Consider the following 12,406-nt stretch of genomic DNA (forward strand, 5'->3'; position numbering starts at 1 on the left):
CCACACCTCCTTTGCCTGCAGGCCTTTCTGCTCTCCTACGGGTCACCTTTGGAGCTCAGGCTGGATGCGGTGCTGGGACAGGCCCCCTGGAGTGACCTGCTCCTCTGGGCTCTGCTGCTTAACAGGGCTCAGATGGCCTTGTACTTTTGGGAGATGGTGAGCGCTGACCTTGGGCTCTGATTTTTCTCGAGCCTCCACCCCTGCCTTTATTTCTCTGGGACTTCAGTGTTGGCTTAAGAGAGTTCCCTGACCTCTGACCTGACTTCACCCCAGTGCCACCCTGTCCTCATTCTGGATATGACTCCAGTTGCTGCTGCTTCCTCCCCTGGCCCCCCATCATGTATTTCTTGTAATTTGCCTTTTCCATTAACAATACATTTTGGGCGTATTCCCTTGTTCATACACAGAAATCAATCCGATTTTTCCAAAAGGGTTGCATATATGAGGAAGTGATACATTATTCTGTAGCTGATGGGAGTCATTCAAAGGTAGTTACACTTGCACTTTAGAGATAGAGCTAGGAAAGGGACAAACTGGAAGCAAGGAGGCTGGGAAAGAAGGCAACATGGGGTCCCACTGGCAGCCCAGGTGAGGGCATGAATCAAGGGGTTGGGATGCATTTGAGAGTCAAAAAAAAAAGGCCCACACTTGACTAGGATCTGATGGGGCCTATTGGTGCTGTGCAAATTTCTCACTGGGACTCCTTCAGCCTTGGGTTGTGTTCAATCCATCAGGCTGTGGAGTAGATATATCCTCCGCTGAGATAAAGTTCGCCCTTTAAACCATTTTAAATGGTGCATCAGGCCTTGGGGAAATGTTGTCACCATCTCTGGTTGGTTCCAGATTATGTTCATCATCCCGAAAGGAAACCCTCTATCCATTAAGGAGTCACCCCCTCTCCGTTCCCAACCCCTGGCATTCAGTAATCTGTGCCTACGGATTTCCCCGTTCTGGGCATTTTATAGCAGTGGAACCCCATGCTGTGCGGCCTTTTGCATTTGGCTTCTTTTGCTTAGCACCATGTGTCCACGGCTCCCGGAGCGGATGTCGAGAAACAGCCCCTTCACGGCTGAGTGATGGTCCATGGTGTGGACATAGCACGATCACGATTTGTTTCATCGTTCATCAGGCAGCGGACATTGGGTGGTTTCTGCTTTGGGCTGCTGGGAATCCTGCTGGTATGTCCATGCATGTATGGGTGTTTGAATCCCGCATTCAGTTATCTGGGAACACACTTAGGGTTGAAATTGCTGGATCATGGGGTAGTTCCAGTTAACCTTTTGAGGGTCCACCAGGCTGTTTACAACTGCTGGCATCACTTTACATCCCCATCAGCAGAGCCCAGGAGGTTCTCCACATCCTTCTTGACCCTTGTTATTTTCTGTTATTTTTTTTTAATATGGTAAATATATATATATATATATATATAAAATGGAAAATTGTCCTTTTGAGCCATTTTTAAGCATTTCACTGGCATTAAATATGTTAATTTTGTCAGCCAGCATCCACCTCTAAGACTTTTTCTCAAACTATAATTGTATACTCATTAAGTAGTAACCCCTAGCCCCCCAGCCCTTGGAAGCACCATGTTATTTCTATCTTCAGGTACTCCAGGTACCTCATAGAAGTGTCCATGATATTTGCCTTTTTGTGTTTGACTGAGTATACTGGTACAGTTCATCTATGTTATAGCATATGTCAGAATTACCTTGAAGGGTGAATGGTATTTCACTGTATAGCTGTATCACATATCATTTATCCATTCACATTGGTCACTTTGACCTTTTGGCTGGTGTGAGTAATCCTGCTATGAATATTGGTGCACAAGCATCTGTTTGAGTTGCTGTTTTCAATTGTTTTGAGTGCATACAAGGGAGCAGAATTGCTGGATCATATGGTAACTTTGGGTTTAAGTTTTTGAGGTACCTGCTGTACCTCAAAATTTTCCACAGTGGCTAAACCATTTTACCTTCCCCCCAGCAATATACAAGCATTCCAGTTTCTCCACACCTTCACCAACACTTGTTATTATTATTTTTTTTTTAATAATTGCCATCCTAATGGGTGTGAAGTGGTATCTTGCCATGGTTTTGCTTTACATTTCCTTAATGATTAGTTATGTTGAGTTTCTCTTCACGTGCTAATGGGCTATGTATATATCTTTGGAGAAATATCTTTTACCCACTTTTAAATTGGGTTGTTTCCTTTCTGTTGTTGATTTGTAAGAGCTCTTTGTATATTCTGGTTATCAATCCCTTGTCAATATGTGAGTTGTTAGTATCTTCTCTCATTCTGTGGGTTGCCTTTCCACTCTGTAGATAATGACCTCTAATGCACAAAACTTTAAATTTTGATGAAGCTCAAATTGTCTATTTTTGCTTCTGTTGTTTGTGCTTTTTTTTTTATTTTTTTTTAAAGATTTATTTTTATTTATTTATACAAGCACTGGGTACAGTCAGAAGCGCGGGAGGGTGAGAGAATTCACCAGAGCCAGAGCGGGGAGCAGAGCAGGCAGAAGGACCGAAGTACACTGCTGAGGGGAGCAGCGGGCGGCAGGAGAGGTCTGCGCGCCATGTGGGACCCTCCTCTGGTGACTGGGGAGCAGCCGGGGATCGAACCGGCGCTGCAGAGGCTGAGGGCAGCTTCGCAACCCAGCGCTCAACCGCTGCGCCACCGGGGAGGCCCTGTTGTTTGTGCTTTTGATGTCATATCTGAGTAACCAATCCATTGCCACACCCAATGTCATGAAGTTTATCTACGTATTATTCTTAGAGTTTAATAATTATATGTCTTAATTTACACGGCAATCTGTTAAGATTTGTGTGTGTGTTGTAAGTCACTTCTCTCTTGCTGTTTTCAAGATTCTTGTTTTGGGTTTTCAACCATTTGATTATAATGTATCTTAGCATGGATCTTTCTGAGTTGGCCTTATTTGGAATTACTTGGTCTTCTTGGAGGTATACCTCTCTGTCTCTAATCAGATTTGGGTGTGAGGTCATTATATGTAAAGTCATTATATCTTCAGATATATTCTCCCTGTTCACTCCTTCTAAGGAATCGCTTTATTCTTATATTGCTTTTATAAATGGTGTCCCAACGATCTCTTAGGGCCTGTTACTTATTTTTCTTCTATTTTTTTTCTTTCTGTACCTCAAACTAGACAATCTCAGTTGATCTATTTTCAAGTTCACCAGTTTTCTTCTGCCCACTCAGGTCTGCTGTTGGACCCTTTAGTGAAATTGTCAGTTCAGCTATTGTAGCTCCATCTCCAGAATTTCCATTTGATTCCTTTTTTTTTTTTAAAGATTTATTTATTCATGCATACAAGAGCTGGGGTAGAGGCCAGAGATGCGGGGTTGGGGGGTGGGCGGGTGAGAGGATTCACCAGAGACAGAGCGGGGAACAGAACAGGCAGATTGACCGAAGTACACTGCTGAGGGGAGCCGCGGGCAAGACAGGAGAGGTCTGCTGTGCCATGTGGGTAGCTCCCTGGCCAGCCAGGAATCGAACTCCTGCTGCAGAGGCTGCGGATTGCTTCACAGTGCGGTGCTTAACTCCTCGTGCCACCAGGGAGGCCCCTTCCATTTGATTCCTTTTTGTAACTTCTCTTTATTTATATTCTCTATTTGGTAAGACATGCCACCTAATTTTTTTGTTGAAAACCAGACATTTAGAAGAATATAACATGACAACTCTGGAAATCAGCTTACCCCCTCCTTCCAGGGCTTGTTATAGGTCACTGCTGTTTGTTTGGTTAGTGATGATTCTAAGCTCCTTTTGTAAAGTTTGCGTTGTCATGTGAGGCCACTGCCTGGTCCTATTCTGTTAGCTGGCTAGTCAGCTATTGACTTGAAAGAGTTTCCTTAAATGCTCAATGGGAAAAATTCCCAAACTTTGCCAGTTGCAGCTTTTTTTTTTTTCCTGAGGAACAGCAGCCAACTTTCTAATTGTTTATTTCTTATATTTGAAGTATTCCTTGAAGGCCTCATTGGCATGAAACTCTATGCCATCGTCTGTCATTACCACGCAACTGTAACTAGCCATTTCACAGGGTTTCCCCTCTCAGTCAGTTTTACAGAAGCCCACCCATTGCCCTTGTTTTTTGTTATCACCAACATAATGTAGTTGATTTTGTGTTTGACACAAAGGGCTCTCACCCCTTGACAGACCCAGGCTCATCTCAGTTGGATGCCAGCACACGAATGTGGGCTTGGCGCTTGTCTAAGGCCTTCTCCGTCAACATTCAGACAGGCCATTTACAATTCTGGCCTAGTCTTCTATCTCTGTTTTGGCAGAGCCTAACGGTCAGCCAGAAGTGACCGCTTGGGGTTTGCATTAGTCTCTTCTGAGGGTGCATCCAGTCTCGGTCATGCATGTAGCCTTCTAGACTTCCTGGTACATAAACATGATTTTCTTTTCTTTTCTTTTTAAAGATTTCTTTTATTTTTATGCATACAAGAGCTGGGGTATAGGCCAGAGGTGCGGGGGGTGAGAGGATTCACCAGAGACAGAGCGGGGAACAGAACAGGCAGATTGACCGAAGTACACTGCTGAGGGGAGCCGCGGGCGAGACAGGAGAGGTCTGCTGTGCCATGTGGGTAGCTCCCTGGCCAGCCAGGAATCGAACTCCTGCTGCAGAGGCTGCGGATTGCTTCACAGCGCAGTGCTTAACTCCTCGTGCCACCAGGGAGGCCCCTTCCATTTGATTCCTTTTTGTAACTTCTCTTTATTTATATTCTCTATTTGGTAAGACATGCCACCTAATTTTTTTGTTGAAAACCAGACATTTAGAAGAATATAACATGACAACTCTGGAAATCAGCTTACCCCCTCCTTCCAGGGCTTGTTGTGGGTCACTGTTGTTTGTTTGGTTAGTGATGTTTCTAAGCTCCTTTTGTAAAGTTTGCGTTGTCATGTGTGGCCACTGCCTGGTCCTATTCTGTTAGCTGGCTGGTCAGCTATTGACTTGAAAGAGTTTCCTTAAATACCCGATGGGAAAAATTCCCAAACTTTGCCAGTTGCAGCTTTTTTTTTTTTCCTGAGGAACAGTAGCCAACTTTCTTTTTTTTTTTTTTTTTTTTTTTTTTTTATAGAGGCATGTTTTATTTATTTATTTGTTTGTTTCTTTGTTTCTTTGTTTATACATGCACTGGGTACAGTCAGAAGCACGGGAGGGTGAGAGAATTCACCAGAGCCAGAGTGGGGAGCAGAGCAGGCAGAAGGACGGAAGTACACTGCTGAGGGGAGCAGCGGGCGGCAGGAGAGGTCTGCGCGCCATGTGGGACCCTCCTCCGGTGGCCGGGGAGCAGCCGGGGATCGAACCGGCACCGCAGAGGTCGCCGGCAGCTTCGCAACCCAGCGCTCAACCGCTGCGCCACCGGGGAGGCCCAGTAGCCAACTTTCTAATTGTTTATTTCTTACATTTGAAGTATTCCTCAAAGGCCTCATTGGCATGAAACTCTTTGCCATCGTCTGTCATTACCATGCAACTGTAACTAGCCATTTCACAGGGTTTCCCCTCTCAGTCAGTTTTACAGAAGGCCACCCATTGCCCTTGTTTTTTGTTATCACCAACATAATGTAGTTGATTTTGTGTTTGACACAAAGGGCTCTCACCCCTTGACAGACCCAGGCTCATCTCAGTTGGATGCCAGCACACGAATGTGGGCTTGGCGCTTGTCTAAGGCCTTCTCCGTCAACATTCAGACAGGCCATTTACAATTCTGGCCTAGTCTTCTATCTCTGTTTGGCAGAGCCTAATGGTCAGCCAGAAGTGACCGCTTGGGGTTTGCATTAGTCTCTTCTGAGTGTGCATCCAGTCTCGGTCATGCATGTAGCCTTCTAGACTTCTTGGTACATAAACACGCTTTTCTTTTCTTTTCTTTTTAAAGATTTATTTTTATGCATACAAGAGCTGGGGTATAGGCTAGAGGTGCGGGGGGTGAGAGGATTCACCAGAGACAGAGCGGGGAACAGAACAGGCAGATTGACTGAAATCCACTGCTGAGGGGAGCAGCGGGGAGACAGGAGAGGTCTGCTGTGCCATGTGGGTCGCTCCCTGGCTGAGGATTGAACTCGTGCTGCAGAGGCTGCAGTCAGGCTTCATAGGTTGCGTCTTAACCCCTCGCGCCACCAGGGAGGCCTAAACACATTTCTCTTTTTTTTTTTTTTAAAGATTCTTTTTTTTTTTTTTTTAAAGATTTATTTATTTATTTATACAAGCACTGGGTACAGTCAGAAGCGCAGGAGGGTGAGAGAATTTACCAGAGCCAGAGCGGGGAGCAGAGCAGGCAGAAGGACCGAAGTACACTGCTGAGGGGAGCAGCGGGCGGCAGGAGAGGTCTGCGCGCCATGTGGGACCCTCCTCCGGTGGCCGGGGAGCAGCCGGGGATCGAACCGGCAGAGGCTGCGGGCAGCTTCGCAACCCAGCGCCCAACCACTGCGCCACCAGGGAGGCCCTAAACACATTTTTCAAACCCATTATTCCCCAAGTATCTCGGTTCCTAGCCACTTCCCTTCCCATGCTTTTCGGTATATCTGCTGTTCTCCTCCGTTGTTATTCTTTTCCACAGATAGCTGCGGGTAATACATTTGTCTTTAAGTGCTTCAAACACTTGGGAAACCACTTCTACTCTGGGGAAGTGCCAAGAGCAGCAAGCCAAAGGCAGGCGCATGCCTTGTTCTTTCAAGGAGTCATCAGCCAGGTCCCCACACCCAGCCACAGTTATTTAAGAGCTCTGAATTGCTCCCTCTGGTACCAACAACCTCCACCAGAAACGTGGGCCGTCCCTTTAAGGCCGAGCTGGGGAGCTGGCGAAGGCAGGCGGAATAGTTGGAATGTCACAGTGCTCTTTTCCCGAATTTAGTAATCTTTCCTTCCATTAAGCATTCTCCTGTTTTTAAATATTAAATCCCAGAATTCTGAAAACGTTCATTCTGACAGTTTTAGCTTGCTTGTTTCTTTCCTGGAGGCACAGGTCTGGAAGCGCTCTACGTGGCCATCTTAGGGGACATGTCCACTGGCATCTTTGCTGCTCTGGAGTTGCCATTTGTCCTTCCAGCTGCTCCTTGTCTGTGGCCTCTGCTGTCACTCTAACTCCAGTCCGTGTTCTAACTCTTGTATCGCAACCATTTGACTTCTGACACTCTCAGCTGATGTCCACTTTCTTCTAGATTCATCTGCAAACCTTACATCATTCTTGGCTTCTGATAACCCGGGTTCACTTCTGACCCCAGCTTTGCCCGTTCCCTTGCTCATATGATTTCTCTCCTCCCTCAGCCTTCAGGGAAGCTCACTCCAAACCCTGACCCTATCCAAGGCCCGATCTCTCTCCCCCCAGGGCTCCAATGCAGTGGCCTCAGCCCTTGGGGCCTGTTTGCTGCTCCGAGTGCTGGCCCGCCTGGAGTCTGAAGCTGAGGAGGCAGCTCGGAGGAAGGACCTAGCAGCCAAGTTCGAGGGGCTGGGTGTTGGTGCGTGGGGCATGGGTGCCTGGGGGCAGGGCCCCACCCCCACGCCATCAAGGTGCTTGTGCATCTCCCCACTCTTCTCATAACTCTGCCTCCTCCCCCTGCAACCTCATCTGTCCCCACCTACCCTACTCCTTTCCTCCTTCTCAACTCCGTTCCCTGCTCCCCAGACCTCTTTGGTGAGTGCTACCGCAGCAGTGAGAGCCGGGCCGCTCGCCTCCTCCTCCGGCGCTGCCCGCTCTGGGGGGACTCCACCTGCCTCCAGCTTGCCATGCAGGCCGACGCCCGGTCCTTCTTTGCCCAGGATGGGGTGCAGGTGAGCATCTAAGACAACAATATCCCAGACAGCCCCCAAGTGGACTCTGGGGACTATGGAAGTGAAGCTGTGGAGATGGGGGTGGGTGGCCCAAGACTTGACCAGCCCCTCTCCTGGAGGCCACCCCTTGGCCTAGAGAGGCTACTGTTTGCAGAAGCTCCAGCCCCTGCCAGGAATGTCAACCTTGCACAGCAAAGCCCACCTTCCTAAAGCCACCTAGCCCACTGTTGACTTGGCCGAAGCCCCACCTTCCACTAGGAAGCCCCTCTTCCCGCAAGGAAGTCCCGCCCCCTGCATAGGAAGTTCTTCCCCTTCCACTAGAGTCTGCAGGTCCAGAACTCAAGGATTCGAATTATCCAGTGCTTGGGACACAAACAGAGTCTGCTTTAGGAAATCCCACCCTTCCTACAGGAAATCCTCTTATTTGGGAAGCCCTGCTTGTCCCCACAGCCTCCCCCATTCTACCTCCCTGGCATTTTGAAAACTTTCTCTGTGCCCTTAATCTAAGTGGGACAGGCCACTGAGAGTCCTGCCTACCCCACGGGCAGTCCTGTCCTCACCTGTCGAATCATGGGGGGCACTTTTCAAATGGTTACCCAGAGTCCTTTGCTTTGAGTAGTAAACTCGTGACTCCAATTTGGGCTCCTTCCCAGGATCCTGTGCCCCATCCATGAAGAGGGAAGTCCCTACCTGTCCTGCTGGGCCTGTGGTGAGGGCTGAGAGCAAGTCTCTGTGAAGTGCTCAAGGCCCAGCTTCTGTGTTAACAAACATCGGCTGCTTTAACTCTCCTAGCTGAATCCAGGCTCAGGCAGTCCTCAGCCTTGGCTCCCTTCCCCTCCCGACAGCTATGGTCCCGCCCTTGTGCACTTGGTCTGTCTCTGCATCCGGGCCCAGTCCTTGCCTGGGGTCTCTGGGAGGAGGCTGTGGGGCAGATTCAGGCTCCTAATCCTCCCCACGCTCCACAGTCTCTGCTGACACAGAAATGGTGGGGGGAGATGGACAGCACCACTCCCATCTGGGCCCTGGTCCTCGCCTTCTTTTGCCCCCCACTCATCTACACCAACCTCATCACCTTCAGGTCAGTCCCCTGGGGCTACAGGGGGGAGGGGTGGGAGGGTAGGGGTGGTCAGTGTTTGTCCTTCCTGTTTACTTCTGCTTGCTTTTCTCCTCCATCTGGCCAGTGCTTCCCTCTCCTGTTAACTTTTTCCCTCCCCCAGACTGGGGGTATGTACTGCGAGGTGAGCTTTTGGGGGTGCTCTCTGTGGATCTCTAGGGGCAATTTCTCCGCCCTCTGGCAGTGGCTCTGGAGGGAGCTCCCTTTGGGTGACTAGAGGGTGACTCTGTCTCTGGTTGGAGAAGTTTGGGTTCTCAGAATTCCTCTCTCACGCTCGCCTTCCCCCATGACTCTGTGCTCCCGTCCATCCCAGGAAGTCAGATGACGAGTCCACGCAGAAGGACCTGGAGTTTGACATGGACAGAGTGGTCAACGGGGAAGGGCCTGTTGGGTAAGTTTGGAGCCGGAGCAGTGTGTGAGGCGGGGCTCTCTGGGTGGCGCCAGGGGCGGCAGTTACTACGAGCAAGCCTGGAGGGCAGGCGAGGCCTCAGGAGATAGTGATTTCATAAAGTCACTGAAGACACCCAAGAAGTTTCCAGAAATGCTAAGCTTAAGGCTTAGTTGAAGTTTGGCACTGCCACCAAGGAGGTCTGCCCTGAAAATCAGTTTGTTTCTTGTGACATATACTTCCATCCCATATGGCAGGTGGAACTGGGTGGATTTGGTGAATTTAGGAATCTTTTACCTATTATTGTTTTCTGACCCAGGGCCTTACTTTTAAGGTGCCCACAAAGGTGTTTTCAAAATCAGGCCAAGGGCATGAGAGAGTATTTACCAATCTTTTGACAGTTTTTGCAACATGGAGGTGCTGAGGGACTTGGCTCTGATTCTCGCAGGCCTGGGATCAAATCCTGACTTTTAACCTTGGAAGTGATTTCCAAGGTAAAGAGAAGGTTCCACCAGAGTTAGTCAGGTTAGGGCAAGCAGTGCTGTGATAATAACATCCACAGCTCTCAGCGGCTGTCATTAGGAAGGGGTCATTCTCACAGTGTATTTGGGGGTTGGCCATGGCTCTGCTGCCTGTGGTCTCTGTGTGGGGGTGAGGGAGCACCTCTAACTCACACACTGCTCACTGCACGGTGAGACATGGCGGGAAGAGACATAGTGGACCAGGTACTGGCTTTTCAAGCTTCCACGGGCAAGTGAAATGGATCACTTTTTTTTTTTTTTTAAGATTTATTTATTTATTTATTTATACATGCACTGGGTACAGTCAGAAGCGCAGGAGGGTGAGAGAATTCACCAGAGCCAGAGCGGGGAGCAGAGCAGGCAGAAGGACCGAAGTACACTGCTGAGGGGAGCAGCGGGCGGCAGGAGAGGTCTGCATGCCATGCGGGATCCTCCTCCGGTGGCCGGGGAGCAGCCGGGGATCGAACTGGCCCCGCGGAAGCTTCGGGCAGCTTCGCAACCCAGCGCTCAACCGCTGCGCCACCGGGGAGGCCCGAAATGGGTCACTTTTGCCCACATTCCATTGACAGAGTCAAGTCATATGGCGATTCTTTCATGCCTGACTCTTCCACAGAGAGGGGTGCACTGGGAGGGAGCCACAGTATTTAGCGAACAGTGCCTGATGGAGTAGTGGGAACCTTGTGAAGACAGTGTGTGTAAGATGTGCGCCGTAGTGCCTGGCACATAGTACGTGCTCAGGTGATGGGGTTATTAATACCACTGCTATTACATTTTTTTAAACGATTTATTTATTTATGCATACAAGAACTGGGGTACAGGGCAGAGGTGTGGGGTGTGAGAGAATTCACCAGAGACAGAGCAGGGAACAGAACAGGCAGGTTGACTGAAATACACTGCTGAGAGAAGCAGCGGGCGAGACAGGAGAGATCTGCTGTGCCATGTGGGTCAGCTCCCTGGCCAGGCATCGAACTGGTGCTTCCGTGGCTGCAGATAGCTTCATAGGCTGCGTCTTAACCCCTCGCACCACCAGGGAGGCGCCACCACTACTATTATTAATACATTAATTACTTATCTTATTGACTGGTGTGTGTATGAGTGGGGGTGTGTGCGTAGGTGTAAGGGCCTAAATTGATGGCAATAGAGAAACAGAGGAAGAGGCCCAATTTTATACCTCTATGTCCACTTTAGCAACAGAGATAGGGAAAGGGAGGAACTTGCCCCCTAATATCCTGGAAGAAAATTTTTTTCTGCCAACTGTTAGAAAGATGATCAGATTGTCAGAGATCTGCAAAATGGACTCCATACCCCATAAAGCCAGTCAGACATAAATAACAGACGTACTCTCTATATGTGTGTGTGTGTATTTTCTGAGACTGTGCACAAAAAGTACAAAATATCCATCAAGATAGAGGAGAAAATTAAGACAAAGATTTCAGAGGCCCTCGCCTGAGGTTACGGATCACTCCAGTCAGTTCCTGTAGTTCTCTCAGCAGCGCTGTGCAGAGGGCCTCCTGCATCTCGTTCTCCAGATGAAATTGCCCGCTCAGCCCCAGCCTCGGCCATGTGGCCAGTAAGTGGCAGAGCTGGGGTCTGAACCCCGATCTTGGTCCCGAGTAGTGCTCTCAGCTGCTGAGGATAGCCACCCCAGGGAGCACCGTCAGGGACGGGCCGCACCCTCCCCTCAGGCTAGGCTCACCCCTCTCCCCTTCTCTCCTTCTCTCCAGGCCTCCTGAGAAGATGCCTTTGAAGGTGTTGAGCCAGCCCAGACAGGGGGGCTGCTGTGGGGGGTGCTCCCCACGCCTGCGCCGCTGGCACCACTTCTGGGGGGCTCCGGTTACGGCCTTCCTGGGCAATGTGGTCAGCTACCTCCTCTTCCTGCTGCTCTTCGCCCGCGTGCTGCTCATCGACTTCCAGCCCGAGCCACCCGGCGGCCTGGAGCTGCTGCTCTACTTCTGGGCCTTCACCCTGCTCTGCGAGGAGTTCCGGCAGGGCCTGGGCGGCGGCTGGGGCAACCTGTCCACGCGGGGGCCCGGGCCCAGCCCTGGCCGGGCCCCGCTGCGCCACCGGCTGCACCTCTACCTCGCAGACACCTGGAACCAGTGCGACCTGGTGGCCCTGGCCTGCTTCCTCCTGGGCGTGGGCTGCCGGTAAGTGAGCACCCCAGGCCTGGAGCCTGACCTGTGGGACCCCTGACCCTTACCGCCAGGTGCCACGGCCCTCGGCTCCTGGCTTCTCCCTTGTTTTTTTGTTTTTTTTTTTTAAAGATTTATTTTATTTATTTATGCATACAAGAGCTGACATGCAGGCCAGAGGTGGGGCGGTGAGAGGATTCACCAGAGACAGGCTAGGGAGCGCAACAGGTGGATCCACTGAAATCCACTGCTGAGGGGAGCAGCGGGGAGTCAGGAGAGGTCTGCTGCGCCATGTGGGTAGCTCCCTGGCTGGGGATTGAACTCGTGCCGCAGTGGCTGGTGATAGCTTCATAGTGCGGAGACTTAACCCCTTGCGCCACCAGGGAGGCCCCACCTCCCCTTATTCTTAAAGGCCAATAACAAAAGCCCTTTTAGATGGGAAATCAGTCTGGAAGTAGTTTGCTCACA

General features: G+C 50.0%; 1 protein-coding gene across 1 annotated transcript in view; it reads left to right on the forward strand.

Moving 5' to 3' along the window:
• The window catches only part of TRPM4 (transient receptor potential cation channel subfamily M member 4), a gene marked incomplete at its 5' end in the record, with an annotated part of 38,876 nt that overhangs the window by 13,176 nt on the left and 13,294 nt on the right, over positions 1-12,406 (forward strand). The window contains 6 exons of the mRNA XM_084257940.1: positions 22-156; positions 7,341-7,470; positions 7,638-7,783; positions 8,749-8,861; positions 9,211-9,288; positions 11,531-11,953. Coding sequence (XP_084114066.1) covers positions 22-156; positions 7,341-7,470; positions 7,638-7,783; positions 8,749-8,861; positions 9,211-9,288; positions 11,531-11,953 — 1,025 coding nt within the window. The remainder of the gene's footprint in view (positions 1-21; positions 157-7,340; positions 7,471-7,637; positions 7,784-8,748; positions 8,862-9,210; positions 9,289-11,530; positions 11,954-12,406) is intronic.

The sequence above is a fragment of the Talpa europaea genome, assembly GCF_964194135.1.
Source record: "Talpa europaea genome assembly, chromosome: 16".
In the NCBI taxonomy this organism is placed as follows: domain Eukaryota; kingdom Metazoa; phylum Chordata; class Mammalia; order Eulipotyphla; family Talpidae; genus Talpa; species Talpa europaea.